Source organism: Puma concolor, chromosome B2 (assembly GCF_028749965.1).
Source record: "Puma concolor isolate L17-30 chromosome B2, mPumCon1.1.hap2, whole genome shotgun sequence".
NCBI classification, from domain to species: domain Eukaryota; kingdom Metazoa; phylum Chordata; class Mammalia; order Carnivora; family Felidae; genus Puma; species Puma concolor.
In genome coordinates this window covers 33,693,317-33,712,863 of record NC_141671.1, presented here as the reverse complement: position 1 = coordinate 33,712,863, position 19,547 = coordinate 33,693,317, and the positions used below count along the sequence as shown (strand labels likewise).

At 57.9% G+C, this 19,547-nt stretch overlaps 1 protein-coding gene across 9 annotated transcripts in view; it reads left to right on the top strand.

Annotated features, from left to right (window-relative positions):
- The window catches only part of GRM4 (glutamate metabotropic receptor 4), a 152,488-nt gene that overhangs the window by 64,554 nt on the left and 68,387 nt on the right, over positions 1-19,547 (top strand). For 8 of the 9 annotated variants that reach the window (XM_086706620.1, XM_086706621.1, XM_086706624.1 and 5 more), the window contains 2 exons: positions 14,801-14,936; positions 17,860-18,014. In XM_086706620.1, the coding sequence (XP_086562746.1) occupies positions 14,801-14,936; positions 17,860-18,014 (291 nt within the window). Of the gene's footprint in view, positions 1-9,863; positions 9,992-14,800; positions 14,937-17,859; positions 18,015-19,547 lie in introns of those variants that run through there. The other variant, XM_086706623.1, reaches the window with a different exon arrangement.

Below are 19,547 nucleotides of genomic sequence, written 5' to 3'. Positions count from 1 at the left end.
TTGACTAGAAACTTCACTGATAACATAAATAGTTGATTAACACTTATTTTGTATGTTACATGTATTATATAGTGTTATAAAAAAAGGAAGCTAAGAAAAAGGAAATATTATTCATAAAATCACAAGGAAGAGAAAATACATTTACAGGACTGTACTGTATCGAGAAAAATCCACATATAAGTGGACCTGCACAGTTCAAACCAGTGTTGTTCAAGGGTCAACTGTATATAGCTGAGAGAAGAGGTCTGGAAGCATTTGTCTCCAAAAATCCCTGCATCTGGCCTAACAGTTGTTTGGGGAGGGGGAACCTCCTTGAGGAGGGGTGATGGGAGGAGAGCCTTAAAGAGTGGGTGGGCCTGTCCCAGAAGAGCAGAAGGGTATTCTGGGTAGAAGAACTGCCTGACTCATGCAGTACTTGGTGACGTCTTCCTTCCGAGAGTGAGGAGGGACAGCATTCCTGGGAGAACAGCAGGCCTACGTGGGTTTGGGGGAGTCTGGCCCATGGCAGAGACCACTGCCCCCCCCCCCCCCCCAGGAATGCCACAGACTTGCTGTGTGTCTTTGGACAGGCCACCATTCCTCTTTGGCTCTCAGTTTCTCCATCTGTAAAATGGGGATAATCGCAATCCCTACTTTGCTGGTTATTGTAAGAATGACAAAAACAGGTGAATTAGCCATCGGAAAGGCCAAGAAAGGGCTGAAGGGCTTGAGGGGGGGGCTGTCTTTGAGGTCTGAGCCCCCAGTGGTGAGCACTTGGTCTCTTCCTGGTGGGGTTTCTCCCCCTTGCATTGTGACTGTCCTCCCCTTTCTCCCCAACTTACATTATATCCTTGCCTTATATCCGTGTCCCATTTTCCTGTAGACAGAATGATCATATGGATATTCTATGCAAATTCTCATTTTTAATGAGCCAGAAGGAAAGCTAACGACCATTTGGTAGACATCTTGGGACCCAAGGGAGGCTTTGGGATGGGGGGAGGAAGCAGGACAAAGTGACAAGCGAGAGGAGAGGGGAGGGAGGGAGAAGAACAAAGATGGAGAGGGACACAGTTGGGGCTGCCGTGGGGGGAATGGGAGGGGTGCCATGCCTGCCCCATTTTACAGATAGGGAAATGGGCTTAGAGAGAGGAGGCAACTTGCCAGTCACCCCAGAAGGTGGGAGAGAGGTAGAAAGGCGGAAGAGAGGGGGAAGATCAGCTGGAGAAAGGAAAGGGGGAGGCAGCCAGACCGAGGCTCTGGCTTGGGACTTGGTTTCTTTATCTGTAAAATGGTCACCTAAGCCATGGGTTGATTGGGAGGAATTAATGAGAGAATGTGTGAGCACTGCATGAACTTGAGGGCTGTGGAATAATGGAGGAGTGTGTGTGTGTGTGCAGGAGAGAGAAGGAGAGAGAGAGAGGGAGGGAGGGAGAGCCCGATTCGGGGCTGGTTCTCACCAACCGTGACATCTGGGCCAAAATCAAGAGTCAGACGCTTAACCGAATGAACCACGCAGGCGCCCCTAGGCCAACTCTTCATTAATTAGTTCATTCTTTCATTCCTCAGCATCTGTTATCTACTTCGTAGATGGCTATCAGCTCCGTGAGGGCAGGACTCTGGTTTGTCCTATGAATAGCTGTGCCCACAGTGTCAAGGACAGTGCCTGGTACTGGGCGGGGGGGGGGGGGGGGGGCAGGGTTGTGGGTAGGTGCTTCATAAGTTGTTGCTGAATCAGTGAATGCTCAAGCCTGGCAGTGGCCATCTCCCATAATTTTCATTCACTGTGCTAAGCGCAGTGATTGAGATGTTGGGATCGTTAAGGGCGCCCAAGGGAGAAGGAGCCTGGGGATACCCACGAAGGCTTCCTGGAGGAGTGGGCCATGCGCTGAACCCTTAAGAGTGGACAGGTGGTGACTTGAAGGAGGAGTCTGGGGAGGGGAGTTGGGCACAAAGGCAGAGGAACAGTCTGAGCAAAGGCAGGAAGAGAGGGACACCTTGGTGTGTGTTGGCAACTGTAGGTGCTGTTGGAGGTGGATGATGAGGGTGCAGGGCCTCAGGACTTGGACTTGGCCCTGAGAGAGGTGAGAGCCACTGAGGGAAGGGAGTGGTGGAGTGGGATTGGAGTTTTGGTGGAGAGTTAGGGGGCCAGGCCAGGCTGTGTAGGTGTGGGACTCTGGTCTGGTAAGACGGTGTTGATGGGAGTCAGGGTGCACAGCGGGTTAGAGCTGAGGGGTCAGCTGGCTGCTTCCGGGTGAGGCCGGACCTGCCCCGGGAGCGCTGAGCCAGCCTGGAGAGGGGCCGGGGCAGCATGTGTGTGAGTAGCACATGCTGGGCTGCCTTGGGCCGATCACGGCCCTTCTCTGGGCCCTGGTTTCAGTCAGAAAGGAGTGCTGCCTCCCCCAGTTCTGGTGTGCAGGATGAGGGTCAGCTGAGTATCCGTTCCCAGCCCCCTTGCTCTAGGATGCCCTCCGGAGACCCACTCAAGGCTGTTCCCAGGGTTTAGGCCTGGAGCCCCTGTCTGGGTCTCTGTCTCTGTGCTCCTAGCTGTGGCCCAACAGTGTTGGGAGAGCCTGGGGAAGCTTGTCGGGGTTAGGTGAGCACCGGGCAGCTCAGGGCCCACATCTGGACCTCAGCCCCAGACCTTTGTCCATCATTTCCTACTCACCTGAGTCCTGGGCAGCCCATTACCTCCAGAAAGCCTCTCATGGCGTGCTGGGTCAGGCTGGTGTCCGCCCCTGTCCTCACTGCTGTCCTTGCCACCGTCCTCTGCCAATGCCAGTTAATGAAGCACGCGCACATTCACCGTCTGGGTCCTCCCTCCCTGGCGTGGGTCAACAGCCCCATTTTCTGGCCGAGGTAGCTGAGGCCCAGTGGGGTGAGGGGATTGCCTGCATAGATCGGTGCTGGGGCTGGGCCCCCCCGTTTGCTGCGTGCTGTGCTCTTGTGCCACCTCTCCCCCTGGCCTGGCCTGGAGAGGAGGGGGCGAGGACTGGTGCGAGAAAGGGTCCGGGAGGACTTCATTACCCAGTGCCTGCTTTTGGCAGGGGTGGGGTGGGGGGGGGGGTGCTGAGCCCGCCGCCGGCGGGGAGACATGCTTGGCCTGCCTGGGTAATTACATCTCAACATTTCATTTTGCTTGTCAGTTTCCACTTCCTGGGGATGTGGGCTCCTAAATATTTCATCCCGGCCTGCAGCTGCCTGTTCCTCCCTGGCCAAACCACAGGCCCAGCAGCCGGCCCCCAACCCCGGCCCCTCCCTGCCCAACTGAGCTTTGTCAGTTCCTGCTATGGGGTAGAGCTGGCCAGAGGTCAGATTCTTCATGCCCCTGCCCCATGCAGGGTCCCCGCCACCAGCCCATCACTGGCCCCTCTCCTCAAGGGGTCACGGGTGAAGAGGCCAGGCAGACCACACTGCTGGCAGTTAGGGTCAGTTCAGCCGATGTTGATTAGCACCTACTGTGTGCCTGGCACTCCGCTGGAAACTGGGGAGTTAGAAACGAGAAAGACACGGTCTTCGCATAAATGGGCTTATGGACCGATGGAGGAAGCCGACAATCACATTATAATAGCAAACGCTTACTGAGTGCTTCTGTGCCAGGCCGTGCACAGAGCGCCTTATGTGTATATTAACTTCAGGCCCAGAGAGGGAAGTAACGTGTCCAAAGTCACCCCGCTAAGAAGTGGCTGGGAGCCCTCACGCCTCAAAGCACGAGAGCTACAAAATGGGTCACAGCACAGGCAGAGGATGGCACGTGCCTGTGGAGAGGGTGTAAGGAGAGCCCAAGTAGACAGTGATGAGTTCCGGCTGGGGCAGAGATCTGGGATGTTTCCAAGGGGAAGAGGAGGAGAACATGAGCCCCTGTGGGGTGTTGGGCGGATAAAGAGCAGGAAGGGTATTTCTGGCAAAGGGACCAGCAGAGGCTGAGGGTGGGAAAGGCTGAGTTGAGTTGGAGAAAGAGGTCCTCTTGTGGTAGAGTGTGGAGTTTGAGGCTGAGGAAGCGGGTGTCAAGGGACACGGGGGTCCTGTTGTGTGAGGGGCCCCTCAGCAGAGGACTCTGAGCTCACACTCAGCGATCCTGTGTCCGGCTGCCCCCTGACTCGCTGTGTGAGCCTTGGGCAGACTCTTCCCTACTCTGAGCCAAATCTGAGAAATGGGTGGGGATTCCCTCAATCAAAGGATGCCGGCATGGCCACTGAGGGGGGGGGGGGGGGGAAGGCGGGGCCTGGGGGCTGGGTTGGGGCAGGGGTCTCCTGCGGGGGGGGGGGGGGGGTGGGCAGTGGGCGGGGACAGGTAAGAACCAGCCATCTCTCTGTGCCTTGCACCCCGTCGCCACCACCTGCCTCCGAACCTCTTTGCTTCCTTTTTTATTTATTTTTTTCTGCCTATCTCGCTTCAAAGGTGTTTTGCCTAAATGGGTTTGTGTTAAGATATTAGGTCGATCACTCAGCAAATTTCCCTCTGCTCAGAGCTGAGCACCATGAATAATGCAGCTCTGAACAACGCTGCCACTGCCCAGCAGCCTCTGGGGAGGGGACAGCCACGCTCGGCTCAGAGGCACTGAGCCCCACAGCCGCCTTGATTAGTCCCCCCACGGACCTGCCCCTCCCCTCCCCCACCTGTCCCCTCTGAGGCCCGGCCTGTCCACAGGTGATCCCTGCAATCTTCACAATGACCCTGCATGTCTGGGGTGGGGGTAATGCCATCCTGTTTTACAGATGCAGAAATGGATGTTCAGAGAGGTTGGGCAAAGTAGCTTTTATCACGAAGCAAGTAGCTGGTTGAAATGGGACATGGGCCCTGCTGTGCCCAGACTCAGCCTCCTGTGTCACACCAGGCCAGCTCTCTGATGCCCGTGTCCCCTGCACCCCCAGAGCCAGCCCGGTTCTCCACACGGGCAGGGCTGGATGAGAGTGGAGGCAGAGGGAGAGGGTTTCAGAAGAAAGACAGGATTTGCCTCACTGGAGGGGCCACCGAAGCTGCTTGGTGAGTTGCCATGAATGCATGTGTGTGTGTAGGGGGGTGGCTGGGAGTGGTGGCAGGGGCTGAGATTGTTCAGGAAAGGAAGCATGTATGTTCTGCCCTGGACAGTCCCTGGGCTTCCAAGCTTTGGTCCTGGGTTCTTCCCAGCACCCTGTGTCCGGGGACAGTTCTTGCTTTATCACGGTGCCCCTGGTCCCCAGGGCTTCGCTCACTAGCCCTGGGTCCTGGCCCAAGCTGGGTGATGAGGTCTCTGCCTTCCCTGCTCCTGCCCTCCTCCTGGGGCAGCCCCTACCCCCACTGGCCTCACCGACTCCCCGGAGGCATTGGCTCCAGGAGGAAGACGCAGGCCTTCACAAACTCCATCGCATTTGAGCCTCCCTCCCACTCCACCGGGTACAGTTTCTTTAAGTCCTTTCCCATTTTGCAGATGGAAAGTCTGATGCTCAGAGAGGCTGAGTAACTTGTCCAAAGTCACACAGTGAGTAAGCCGTGGAGCCTGCATCCTTTGCCTCGAGCTGGAGGGGCGGAGGAAGCTGAATGCAGGTGCAGTGTTCATCCTTTGCACAAACCTTGGGGGTACGTTAAGGAGGCACCTCCAGGCGGGATACTGGATGACTGTCTTATCCTCATTGTCCCTTGGTACCTGGTCCCTTTCTGGCTCCAGCCAAATATCTCACAGTGGGCCCACTACCTCCCTAGGGCTGGAGTCATCCTGGCCACAGTGGGGAGGGTAGATACTCTATTTCATGCCCTTCTCTACTGGCCCTGCTGTCTTCCAGAATCTGAGGACCTGCCAGTTTGCATGGCTATCTTATACTTTTCTTCCCTCCTTCTCCTCCTCCTCCTCCTTCTTCTAATGTCAACTCTACCCCCAGTGTGGGACTTGAACTCACGACCCCAAGATCAAGAGTCTCATGCTCTACCAACTGAGCCAGCCAGGTGCCCCTTTGCTTGTTCTTTTTTTTGCCTGTGTGTTTCCTAAGCGCCCATAGCAAGGAATTTGCATTTAGGTGGAGAAATAAAATCTCAAGACAAGGCAGGACTGAGAGAGATGTCCAGGTGTGTGTGAGGTGTGTGCATGGAGCTCACGAGTGAATCCTACAAGGGCAGATGCTGTGCGCAGCTTATCTTTGTAGCCTGGCATGAAGTAGGTTCCAGGCACAGAGTGGGTGCCCAGTGCCTGTGCGCACAGATGTCCGGGCGCTCGGCCTGACCAGGTGGTGGCTCAGAGGGGAGGTCACAGTGGGCTGCAGGGGTCAGGAGCTCCCAGAGGAGCTAGAAGGGTTTGTGCAGGTACAGGTGCTCACCTTGGATTCCTGCAGAGCCTCTGCCCCTACACCCGTGTTGGTGGCTCCTGCCCCCCTGTCCCTTCTGTCCCCGTCAGTCCGGCACTCAGTGGCTCGTTCATCCGGCAAGCGTGAATCAGTGCCTGTCTCCCGAGCAGGTGCGGCATGAGTGCGGGACCCCTTGGGGCTCTGACTAGAGATGCAGGTAACCAAGGCCCAGTGAGGGAAGGGCTGCAAGGGTGGGAGCCCCCTGGCTGAGGGCGCAGAGGCCTGTGGGGGCAGCAGTTGTGGTCGGATGGCAGATTCTGGTAGGGACCTGAGTAAGGCTGGATGTTGCAGATCTGAGGAGGAGGTGAGACCTCAAGTCTCTGTCTCTGTCTCTGTCTCTCTCTCTCTCTCACTCACACACACACACACACACACGCACACATGGAGCCACCGAGGGTTGTAGGGAAGGAGCCATGTGTCAGACAGAGGCTAGAGTGGAGGCTAGAGGGTGGGGAGTAGGTCTGGGAACAGGAGCAGAAAGAGCCAGTGGCCGTGAACCCGGCCTGAGCTGCCGCCCCCCCCCCCCAGGCCTTGAGCCCCCTGTGGAGCCCCAGGCCCAGCTGGAGCCAGAGCTGGTCAGACTGGGCCCAGTGCGGGCCCACCCCTCACTGTCTCCCACAGCCCTACTCGCCCTGGAACAGCCACGGGCCAGGGGCCTTCTCCAAGGGCCTGGGCATCTTCCTGACCTCAAAACACCCTCCAGGCCCGGCTCTGCTGCCTGAAAACAAAAGTACCTCTGGATTCATCACTGACCCTCTGAGTACCTTCCTTTCCTGAAAGCACATTTGGGGAGAGGGCCTGGCTCTTGGAGTGGGAGGAAGGAGAGCAGGGCCACGCGCGCGTGCGTGTGTGCGTCCGTATGGTTCGGGGTGACTCCCAGCCTCCCTCATGCCTTCCCCCACCTCCCTCTCTGCTAGGAACCTCCAGGAACCTGGGGGCCCCCCTCGGGTTGTGCAACTCCCTCCACCTTTCTCTCCATGTTGCAATTTGCTGCCTTCACATTTTGCCATAATGTAGGTTCTTCCACTTGATTTCCCAGGATTTGTCTTTTCATTGTTTTTCTCTCTTTTTAAATTTAAAAGGGGGGAAAAAAGCAAGGAAAAGAGAAAGAGGAGAGGAGCTCATGTCTGTGCTGGCCTCCTGCAGCGGCCGGCTTGTACCGTGAGGGGAAGGGTGGGTTCAGCCGTGGGGAAATTCCTCCTCCCTAGTCTGGAGCCCAGCCCCCCAGCGCTGTTTAGGCCAAGTGGACATCCTGGGTTGCAGAGTGTGATCCCAGGGCTCTGGGCGCTGGAGAAAGACGGAGTGGATGTGGAGTCCTCCCAGGACAGGGAGTGCTATGGATTGGGGTGCCCCATCCTGGCCGCTCTGCCCACCCCTCTGCCTGTGTGCTGGCCGCTCAGCTCCTTTCTCAGGGCCTGGTGAGGGAGGGAATGAGATTTGGAGGAGGAGACAGATGCCCAAAGCCTGGAGGATGTGGCTGAGGCCTCTGGGGAGGAACAAGGGAGCCTAGGTCCCCTGACTGCCCCACCTCGTGGGCTTGGGGGAAAGCAGGCTGCTTTGGCGGGAGGGCCTTGGCTCTCTGCCTGCCCTGGCTTCCGGGGTGGGCCCAGCCCGTAAGTGGGGGTGCTGCGGAGGGAGGAGATCTGGGGGTTGCTTGGGGGGGTGGCAGGATCGTGGGGATGCTTATTCAGACAGGTCGAGTGGGGAGAGCCATGTGGCAGGGGACAGGGAGGTGTGGGGAGGAGGAAGAAGTGGGCACAGGTGCAGTGTGTGTGAACCTAAGTCCACGGGGGCATTAGGGAGACCCCTCCAGGCAGGAAATCTGGCTGGCTGACTCCCCCTGGGCATCCCTTAGTGCCCGTGGGTTTCCACGTCCCCGGCCTCAAACAAGCGCGTACAACCCCAGGCAGTGGAGGACAGAGAAATGAGGTCATTTCAACAGCGAGCTCTCACTTGAGGATGGGATCTACAAGTCCAAGTGTTTTGAGTTCCTGGCTGTCAGGCAAGGCAGCCGCTCCTAGGGAAAAGTCAAGGCAGAGTCCAAATCTGTGCCTCTTAATAAGCTGCACGGCCTGGCCTGAGCTTCCCCGTCCTCTAGGACGAAACCGGGTGGAATCAGGGGATGCGGCCCCCACTTCCCGCCCTCACATCACCCTACTTACTCGTCTCTTCCCCTGCCCTGCCTCTGAGATGTTTTCTGCCACTGGGAGTGGGCTGTATGAGGGTGGGGGGCTCTGTCCTCCTCACGGCTGTATCCTAGCCTCGAAAACCTCCCCGGTACCTAACAAGCTCGGTAAACATCTGTAGACTCAGTGAAGGGAAAATCGTGGTAGCATGTGGGCACAGTGTGTTGTTGAACGCAGCGTGAAGCGAGGACGAGCCGGCAGCGGGCCTGGCACCGGTGGGCCTTCTGCCATGTGCTCCTGCTGGCCCGGAGGGCCGGTCCTTTTGCATGTTCCCTCGGGGTCATTGCTGTCTTTGCTGGTCTTGCTTTCTTTCCCAGCTAGACCGTGAGCTCCAAGGTAGGAATTTTACTTCTTATCACTTCTCAACATCTGACTGATTGTGCCAGGAACGGAGCAGGGCAACTCTCGAGTGAATGCATGCATGCGTGAATGAATGTGGATGGATGGATGAGTGAATGAACAAACGAACAAATGCACAGGCCCGGCCTCGCCCTTGGGGAGCGTAGTTGGAGGCAGGCGCCGACACAGATACCTTGGCTGGGCCTGGAGAACACCGGGAAAGGTCACCAGGCCGCAAGTGGAAAGGGCTCAGAGACCACAAAATACAACAGGCAACCGATATCAAGTTTTCTAGTGGAGTCTCTATGTCACATTCAAGTCGGGGCAGGTGCCTGGAGGCCGGGGGAGTCACGGGGGACAGCTGGCCAGCTCATGGCCTGTTCTCAGGGGAAGAGCGGATTTCGGGAGCCAGAAGGCTGGCAGGAGAAGGGTGGTCCCAGACAGGCACCCCCCACCCCTCCCCTCCCGGGCACTGTGGATGCCACTGGGCTGCGAGTGCTGAGTAGCTCCATTTCACAGATGAAATAGGGAGGCTGGGGTGTGCCCTGGCATGTTCTCCATCAGGCTGCACACGTGAGGACTGGAGCGCCCTCACTGCCACTTGTGCCTGGAAGGTTTGTCTCGCTTGGGTCCTGGGGTCCACGTTTACCAAGCACGCGACGAATCTAGCAGACAGAAGCTCCTGCCTTCACACAGCTTTTGCTCAGAGGTATGTGCGTCTCCATACAGACCGCATCTTGTTTTATTATATGTGGTCTTTAAATCCCTCACAAATGGGACAGATCAGGTTGCGATTTGCCTTTTCGAGCGACTTTGTGTCCTCCCAGGATTTTGTGGGGCCGACACACGAGAGCTGTTTTCTTTCCATCGGGCAAACACCCATTTCTCCGATCTTCTGTTGTAAAATATTTAGGTCATTTCCGTTTGTTTGCTATTGCGAACGGCGCTGTGGTACATGTCTGGCCGGCTCCCCCTCCCCATGTGTGCGTTTCTGGGGAGGAACGCAGAAGGGGGCGGGCCGGCTTATAGGCAATCCGCACACTTCACTTTACCGGATGTCGCCCTGTGGTCTCCAAAGTGTTCCTTGGATACTCCCTCATGGAACTGTCCAGCTTTCTCAGAGTAGAGGCAGGGCCTGGAGGGACGGGACCAAGGACAAGTCCGTTTTGGCAGGTGGGACGGCACAGGACGAGGGGAAGGTGTGGAGCTAGGGCAGGCTCTGTGCTACTGTAGCTGGGGGTGCGCTGGGCACTCACTGCAGGAGGGAGCTTGGAGGGGTGAGGGGGCTGGTGGGGGCCCAGGGAGGTGAGGGGTGCCCCAGCCTTCACTGTGGGTTTAGTCTGGGCTGTTACGCTGTGACAAAGCAGGCGGGAAGCAGTGAGAGGGCTGGCCTGGGTTTTAACCCCCTTGGTGCAGTGGTGAGAGCCTCATCGGGAGGTGGGGTCTGCCCCAGCTGCTGTGTGCCCCTGGGCAAAGTGCTGCTCCTCTCTGGCCTCATCCTCCTCGCTCCCTGTCCAGCTTGGGCCGGGAGGTCTCTGAGGTCCCCACGCCCGCATGTGCTCAGATGTTCTTGGCAAGTGCTTGTGGCTTCCTGCCCCTGGCCCTGTGAGCGGAGGCACTGACTTGGCGGGCATCAGAGCCTGTAGCTGGCAGCTGGGGTGCTTGCCAGGGGCTGGGAGGTTGGGGTGTGGAGTGAGGGGCTTGCCAAGGGGGGCTTAAGGGGCCACACCCAGACTCCTGCGTGTCCCCTTCCTTCATACGATCCTACGCCTGGAGTCTGGGAGAGGTAGGAGGCTCCAGCCTCTGATCAGAGAGTGTTCTTTGCCACTTAGGTTTAATTCAATTATATGTGCTCTCCGTATGGACCCTTGGATTATTACTTTATCCATTGAGAGAGGCCATGGGGAGAGGAGCAGGGGGTGCAGACAAGTGCACCGTCCCCGGTAGAGAGGTTTGAAGAGGGCATCCCAGGGAGCGTTGGCCATGGTCCCCATGGTGATGGTGATGGAGCTGCAGCCTCGGGGACAGCACAGGCGACAGAGGGGACAGAGGGCTGGCGGGCTTGGTGTCTGACTTGGAGTCTTTCCGGAGCCGGGGAGGGGTGGCAGGAGGTAGGGGTCAAGAGAGACCCAGTGACCCAGGCCTTTTCTTTCTCAGCCTAAGAGAGGGTTTGGACACAGACCCAGATTGCAGTCCCACTTACTGGCCGTGTCAGCTCCGTCAGCTACCTAGCACCTCCGAGCCTCAGTCCTCCTCTGTAAGATGGGGCTATGAGCACCCGCCCCAGGGTGTGTGAGGGCTCGTTGCACGCCCGGCCTGCAGTGCACGTTTCAGTAAATGCTGGTCCCTCTGAGGCTACTCTGGTCCTCGGTGCCACTCACTACTGACAGCTTGCGTCATGTCAGCAGAGCCCCTGGTGAGCCAGCCACTTAATCCCCCATTCGGGGGTCCCCGGAGCAGCCGTGCGGACAATTGGGCAGCCACGCAAAGGGACCCTGTGGGTACTCGGTCTCTCACCTTGGGACAGGGACACCAGAGGGCACTTACTCCAGAGCAGGCAGTGTGCTCAGACATGCCCATGTCTGTGGCCCACAGGATGTACCCTTGACCTTGTACCCCAACCCGTTGTCCACGTGGCCCAAGCCATGACACGTTGGACTGGCAGAAGGGGCGGTTGCCGGAGACAGACGGCTTGCGTTTCAACCCCTACCTCGCCACTGACTGTCTGTGTGACCTTGGGCAGCCACTTAAACTCTCTGTGCTTCAGTTTCCTCATCTAGAAATTGGCGATGTGCCGACGACACCCCAGATGAATGAATCCTTGTAAAATTTGCAGAATAATATTCACCGCGCGTCAGACGCTTCATAAATGTTCACGGTTGTTGTTGAGCTCTGCGTAACCCCCCAAACTTCCCCTCCAATCCCCTCCCTCCCTTGGGGTTGTAAGAGTATCCTGCTCAGACCATACTCCCATCTCAGGCACCTTGTGGCTCACATTCTAGCTGACGGAGCTGTGGTCACTTAATTCTTCTCTCACCAGCAAAATGAAGCGTGCAAGATATGCCCTGGGGTGTCAGGTAGGACCATCCCATGGATCCTCCTGGGAAGGGGCGGGCATGGCCCAGAAAGACCGCCTTATCTGTGAGTTCCTCCCTGTTTGAGAACAATTCGCTCCCATTCCCTGCTTCCCTCCCTTCTGCCCTGACCCCCCCTCCTCCCTCCTGGAGCCAGGTGGCTCTTTATTACCCCCCCCGTCCAGCCGCCTCCCCTTGTCCATCTGTCTCTCCAGATGGGGGGGAAATGTCACAATTGGCCCACTTTCTAACTGGAAAGGAACCATATGGAGGGTTTAGCTGGGAGCAGAGGGTCTACCCAGCCGCCGTTAGTGCAGGGCCAGCGCTGTGGGCAGCAGATTGGCTCCCTTTGGCTCTCTCTGCAGGACCCGGGACTGGAGGGACCAGTCCTACCCAGGCACCCTCCCTCCTTCTCTCCTCCTCTCTCTTTCCCATGAGCTCTGATGACCATGGTCTTCTGTAGCGCTTGGGATTTCTTTGGTGCCTAAGGAGAGACCTGAGGAGCTCCGCCTGCCCCAAAGAGGCAGAAAGTAAGGGAGGGGGGTTCTGGTCAGTGGGTAGGGGCAGAGGGCTGCTTTGCCTGCTGCGGAGAACCAGGGGGTCTACTTCCTGGGGACAGGGATGTGAGAGTGCCCGTGTGTCGTGCGGCCCCAGGCCTGGCAGGTGCCTGGCGCAGAGCAACCCCTCTTGTAGTGAGGGTACCTTGTTTTTCCCCACATTGTCCCACATCTGGCTGCTTACGCCTCCTCCCTCAGACTCAGCTCAGGTCACTGCCTTTGGGCAGCCCTTCCTGGTTGCCACCTCCCTCCCTGCCCAAGGGTAGAAGCCCTTCCTGGGTGGTGGGGCTTGGGTTTTGATACTTTTCCTGGTGGGGTAGGGTGTGTGTCCCAGGACTGTGGGCCCCTCGCAGCGCAGGCCCCCACACAAAGGTGCGTGGAACCTGTGCAGAAGCATCAGGTGGCCTCGGCATGGGCAGAGAGGCCATTTGGAAGCCCAGGGGTAGCAGCAGCCAGGTGCCCAACCAAGGTAGATGGTTTGAGGCATTGCTGGGTCCCCAAGGGATCCTGTTTGGGGTGGAGCTGGGCTGAGACCCTTGAGCAGAACCCAGAGAAGGCCGACAGTCTTCGATAAAGGATCTGCTTCATTAAGAATAACCCCCCACACTTTTCTATCTGCCGAGCCCTGACTCTGCCACCTGGGGCCCTGGGGTTCTTAATCCCTGGGGGCTCCCCTGCTCTGTATCCCAGTAGGGGCAGGGAACCGTGTGGCCCTGGGCAAGCTACTTCTTTTCTCTGAGCCTTAGGTTCCTCGTCTGTCAGGTGCCGTTGATACTAGAAACAGTGGTCCACAAGTGCTTTTGTGCCAGATCAGGTGGGATTTGGATGCATGAATGACACCTGTCTCCCGCCAGCCCTGGAGAGACATGTCGAAGGCTGGGGACTGGCTGGGGAAAGTCTAAAGTGCTCCCAGGGTTTCTGTGAGCCTCACAGATTCTGTGAACCTGGCCCTCAGATTGATGCTGCCTCCCGGATGCTCCCGCAGGCATGGGGCTGGGCTTCTTGTAGGGGAATGAACTCAGGAGATAGGCAGGCCCTGGCCTCTTGTCTCCCCCACGCCCCCCCCCTCACCGAGGACCCAGGCAGGCAGTGGGCCAGGGAAGAAGGAGAGACAGGGGGGCTCCCAAAGACTCCCTGACCCCTTCCGAGCTCCTCCTGAAGCACTCTGTTAGAATGGCTCTTGAACTCCCAGCTGGGAATTTGCTCACGAATAAGATGGGGAGAGGCACCCTGCAGGGCCAAGGAGTGGAGTGGGAGCTGGGGAGCCTACCTACGGAGGAGTCTGTGAGTGCCCGGAGAGGAGCTTGGGGAGACCTGGATGGCCGGCCGGCCCGGGATGTGCCTGGGATGTACCCGGTTGTCCCGGCTCGTACACACGCAGGATGTACGGCTACGAGCCAGCAGCCACACGGTGCTCTTGCCGAAGGGGCCTGTTGATGAGCACACGGCCCGGGGACGAGAGCCCCGGGATGTGGGGGGCGGCAATGGCCCAGGGTGGGCAACTTGCTGTCTTCTCAGGTTTACGGCTCCACGACGCCTTAGGAGGTGGCCTCAATGAAAATAACCAACGTCTACTAAGCACTCTCTCTACGTGCCAAACATTATTGCATTTATGTGCACTAATTCACTTAGCTTTGTAACAACCCTGTAAAGTAAGTAGTAGTAGTATCTTCACTTTGTAGATGATGTATTTGAGGCACAGAGAGGTTCAGTAACCACCCTGCGGTCACACAGTAAGTAGTAAGTAGCAGAGCTGAGGTTGACACCTAGGCGGCCCAGCTCCTCAACACTGCTGTATCGTCTCTTGCTAGCAGCCTGTTTATATATGGGGGAACTGAGGCACAGAGAACTTAAGTGACATGTCCAGGGTCATCCAGCTGGTGAGTGGTGGAACCGAACTTTGTAGTGTGGCCGTTGTAAAAAAATTTTTTAACACCGTATTTATTTTTTGAAAGAGCACTAGTGGGGGAGGGGCAGACACACACACACACACACACACACACACACACACACACACAGAATCTGAAGCAGGCTCTAGGCTCCGAGCTGTCAGCACAGAGCCGGCTGTAGGGCTCGAACCCGTGAATCGGGAGATTATGACCTGAGCCGCAGTTGGATGCTTAACCAACTGAACCACCCAGGTCCCCTGTACTGTGGCTGTTCTAATCACACAGCCTGTGCCTAGAAATCAGGACTTTGGAGTTAGGGGTCCAGCTGGGGGACCAAGGGCAGCCCCTGGCCTCCGTCTCCTGGAGTGAGTGTGTGTCCGAGGGGGTGGGGTGAAGAAGGGACAGACCTATGCTGCCTTGCCCCCCCTCCCCCACCCAGGCTGACTGGTGCCCTTCCCACAGGGGGCGTGTGCATTGCTCAGTCGGTGAAGATACCACGGGAGCCCAAGCCTGGGGAATTTGACAAGATCATCCGGCGCCTCCTGGAGACCTCAAATGCCAGGGCGGTCATCATCTTTGCCAATGAGGATGACATCAGGTGAGGGCAGGCGGCCGTGGGGTGGGGGTCGGGAGCCAGTCATGGGGAGAGCGGCAGGTCCTGCTGGAGACCTTGCTAGACAAGCCTGACCCCACCTAGGATCCGGAGAGGTGGGGTGGGTAAGTGTGTGAGCTGGGAGACCCCTCAGGCTGGGGCGCAGGCTACTGCTAACGGGCACCCCTCCCGCCTCCCCTACTCTGTTTCCTACATCCGTTCTGCCAACCGGGGTAAGCCGGTACTTTAACAGAGGAGTTAAGGTCCTGGGCTTTGAGCCAAAGCACTTAGGTTCTAATCCTGCTCTCCCTCCTCCTAGCAGTGTGACCTGAGGCAAACTTCTCAACCTCTCTGTGCCTCTTTATTGCTTAAAAGACGGTGGGGGGGTTAATGATGCCTGCCTGAGGTTTGAGAACTGAATGCAAGAATGTGCATAAAGGGCTTAGAGCAGAGTCCTGCGTAGCAGGTGCCCAGTGTGTGGGGAGCCCCTGCCTCCTTTCCTGGACAAAGCTTGGAGCAGTGGGAAGAGGCCTGGGCTGCGGTTCTAGTCCTGCTTGGGTACACACTCACCCCTGAGCCTCAGTCCCCTCCCTGAGCATTTGCAGAGGAAATGGGTGGGCTTTGGGTGCGACGACCACACAGTGTAAATGCTGGGCCAGCTCACCTGTCTGCACGTCTGCCTCTCGTCCTGAGTCAGAATCTCGGGAGCACTTCAAAGATGACCCCTGAGCATCCACCCCTATTAACCCACTTCCTTCTTCCTGCCCTTCCCCCTGCTACTACCTCTCAGACTGATATCAAGGCCAAGGGGGGGGGGGGGCAGACCTCCGCGATTCTCCTGAGGGGGAGAGACACAAGCTCTGAGCTCCGGGAGCCCCAGTCTGGGGAGGGGAGACACAGCCCTGCCCTCAGGGAGCCTCAGCCTGAGGGGGGAGACGCAGCTCAGAGTCTGGTGGGGGAGGCATGGCCCTGCATTTGTAGAGGAGGATGAGACGGTAGGTGTGATTCTCCCCAGACGTCCTCCCTCAGATAGCTGGCCTGAGGCGTCATAGCGTGATGTGCCCTCAGGCCTCCCCTGCCCTCCAGCCCGGCCAAGGCCCCCTGTCCGCCCCTGCCCCCATGCGCCTCCTTCCCTGTTGCTAACCAGTGTCCATCTGGGTCCTGTTCCCTCCGACACTTTCCCCACTCGGTAAGGACCCCATCCTGGACTCCTGAGTTGCAGCAAAACAGACTTCCCCGAGGAGTCACTGCCAGGTCCCTGCAAGGAAGGAGGGGGAAGTTCTGGAAGATCATTAAGGCCTCAAAAGCCAAAAGACCAGCTCTAAGGGGGAGGTATCTCAGGCAGTGAAAGGCTGGGAAGGGGGAGTCAGGCTGCTGAGCCCGGAAGTTGCTCCTGCCCCCGTCAAGGCTTTCAGGCCCCTTAAATTCTGCCCCAGGACATTCCTGTTACCCACAGGTCTGCCAGCTCCTGGGGCAGGAGGGCCCCTTCAGAGGTTCTTTGCCTGACTTAAATCACTGGTCCCTGCATTCCTGCCCCCGCCCCCACCCCAAAGCCTGGCGCTCAGATCCCATACCCCACCCAGGGGTGCACCCCACTCTAGGCCCCCTGCTTAGCTCAGATGGACCCATGCGCTGGGAGGGAGAGATGAAGGCACTGGGCCATGTATCCCACAGAGGGGAGGGCTGACTCCAGAAGGACCGGTAGCAGGAAGCGTGGGGTGGGGGGTGCAGAGGCATTTCTGGAAATCCACATGTATTTTCAGAAGCAAACAGAAGTAAAAATAAACCCAGGTGACTTTGCAGGGATGGAGGCCTGGGAGCTCTGGTCATCTCTGGCTGGCCAAATGCAAGTGGGTATTAATAGGGCTGTGGGTGTGGCTTTTGAGCAGCCCCCGCTAGATTAATGTGCCCTGGCGGGTGGGGGGCTACAGCAAATTTGGGGGACCGGGAATATCGAGAGTTGGGAGATGCTGAAGGAGGGAAGTTATGGGCTCTGTGGCCTGGAAACATGTTTGTCCCTGGCAGCCCCAGGCTGTCCCACCCCAGCTGGCTGCCTCCTGCACAGGCCCAGCAGCCACTCTCAAGCCCTGTTGGCTGTGTCCCACTTTCCAGCATCACAGACTCTTACTTGCTGTGCAATCCCGAGCAAGTTGCTTGCCTCCTCTGTGCTCCAGTCTCCCCGTCCCACCCCACCCCCCCGCCCCCCATGGGAAGCCCTGGGTTGGGGGAATTCTTCCCAGTCCTCCTTGGTTTTCTCATCCCTGAGCGTCTCCTGTGGGCCACGCCCTGTGCTGGGCTCTAGGGTCCCTGATTTGATTACGACCAATGTCACAGTAGGACTGTGACACCCTCCATCCAGGAGGGTGTGGAAAGCAGCTCTTTGGAGGCCCTGGGCTTTTGGCACCGGAAGAGGTGGGGTGGAGAGGGCTCTGCTGGCCCAAGTGCAGAGGAGTAAGGGTGTAAAGTGATGTGTGTGTGTGTGTGTGTGTGTGTGTGTGTGTTCGCATGTGCACACATGTACATGTGAAAAGGATCCAAGAGATGTGGTCGTGGGATTAGGGCCGGGTGACACGAACCCGAGAAGATCCAGGCTGGGTAGATGTAGTTCCAGGGGCCTGAGTCAGATACGGGGCACGTACTGTGCAAGGACAGACGTGTTCCTGGGGGCAGGAGTGGGTCTGGGGGAGCATGCTGGGCCTGTGGGCAGGGGTGGGCCCAAGGGACAGTCAGGGGCTACAGGAACAGGTATGGGTTGAGAGGGGGGCGGCCATGGGCCTGTAGGCAGGTGTGGGGCAGGGGGAACGATGGGCCTGGGGGGACAGGTGTGTGTCTGGGCAGGGTCAGCCAAGGGCCCCCAAGCAGGTGTGGCCAGGGAGGGGCAGTTGCACGGGCAGACACGGCTGGGCTGGGCTGGCGTGTGTTCCCACAGGCATGTGCTGGAGGCAGCACGGAAGGCTAATCAGACAGGCCACTTCTTCTGGATGGGCTCGGACAGCTGGGGCTCCAAGAGCGCACCTGTGCTGCACCTGGAGGAGGTGGCGGAGGGCGCCGTCACCATCCTCCCCAAGAGGATGTCTGTGCGAGGTAGGCCCGGCAGCCCCGGGGCCCGCGCGCCCGCCGCTCTTGCCTGCCGCCACTGTCGGGGTCATCCCCAGCTGTTCCTCCTTCCGTCCCCCTCCTCCATGCCTCGCCCAATCCTCATCTTCCCGCGTCCCGCCTCTTTCCTCCACCTTGGCCCACACCTTCTTTGTGCTGATGTTCTAGGCTGCGCGGCCTTTCTGGCTACACTCAGCCCCGCTGGGATTCAAATCCAGATTCAGCACCTTTCTTCTCCCTTCTCAGATATTTTTGGGCGTGGGGAACATGGGGCACGTGTGGCACATACAGGAAGCTTATTTATCAAGGACTTTCCTTCATCCCCAAACACTTCTCTCATCTGGGACGAAGAGGCAAGGCCCTCGCCCTGCCTGGGGCAAGTCCTCTGTCAGAAGGGGCTGGGAGCTCCCAGCAGGTGACAAGAAGAGGGTGCTGTGCGGGGGGTGGGGGTGGGGGGGCAGGGTTCTCCCTGCAGGGCTGCCTGGGTCTGGCAAGCCCTGGGTGGTGTTGGGGTTGGGCCTGTCCTGCCCGGCATCCCTTCTTCTTGGGGCAGAACCCACAATCACCCTGGGCAGGGACGGGCTGCCCTGGCTAGAACCTCGCTGTGAGTGAGGCGTGAAGTTCCCATTAATGGCCCAATTTGGCAGGGATCTCACTGTCCTCACCACAGGGGAGGCAGGCTCCCAGAGCCTTCTCCCCTGCTCTTGCTTCGTTAAATAGAATCCAGCACTGATGGAGCTGGGAAGGCCTGCAGACATCCGTCTCCACCGAACTTTCCAAGACACCAAGGCCGGAGCATGGGAGGCACTTGCTCAAGGTCACGCAGCAGTGTTCTCTCTTTGCCCTGAGGCAGAGGGAGTACAGGCCACAGAAGTTTCCACATTACCGTTCTCAGCCTCGAGCCATAGTAAATACAAAATAACAGTAACTCTGGCTATTGGTAGACATCTCATTTAGTCTTCTCAGCAACCCCACAGGACACTTTTATCCACATTTAGTAAATGAATGCATTAAGGCTCAGAGAGATTAAGTGACATATAGTGGCTATTAAGTCGCATAGCTGGGATTAGAACCCCAGAACTTGCTTGACAAAGTCCCTTTCCTCTCTGGGATATTAGAGAAGACTTTGAGCAGTGCTTCTCACCTGGGGGTGATTTGACCCCCAAATGCCCTTTGGCAATGTCTGGAGACATTTTTGGTTGTCACAACGGGGGGGGGGGGGGGAGGCAGTGATGCTACGGGCATCGAGTGGGTGGAGTCTAGGGATGCTGTTCACATCCTGCACTGCACAGGACAGTTCCCCACAACAGAGAATGATGGGGCCCCAAGTGTCCAGAGCACCAAGGCTGGGAGACCCTGCCCTAGCCCAGTCCCTCACCGATGTCAGCTTTTCTCCTGCAGCTGGCTCCTACAGCCACTGAGCCTCCACTTGAACCCGGCCCTAGACAGGAAGCTCACCACATGGTGTGGACCCTACTGAACTTCTGGAACTTTTGGCCCACCCCAAAGAGCCCAGTCAAC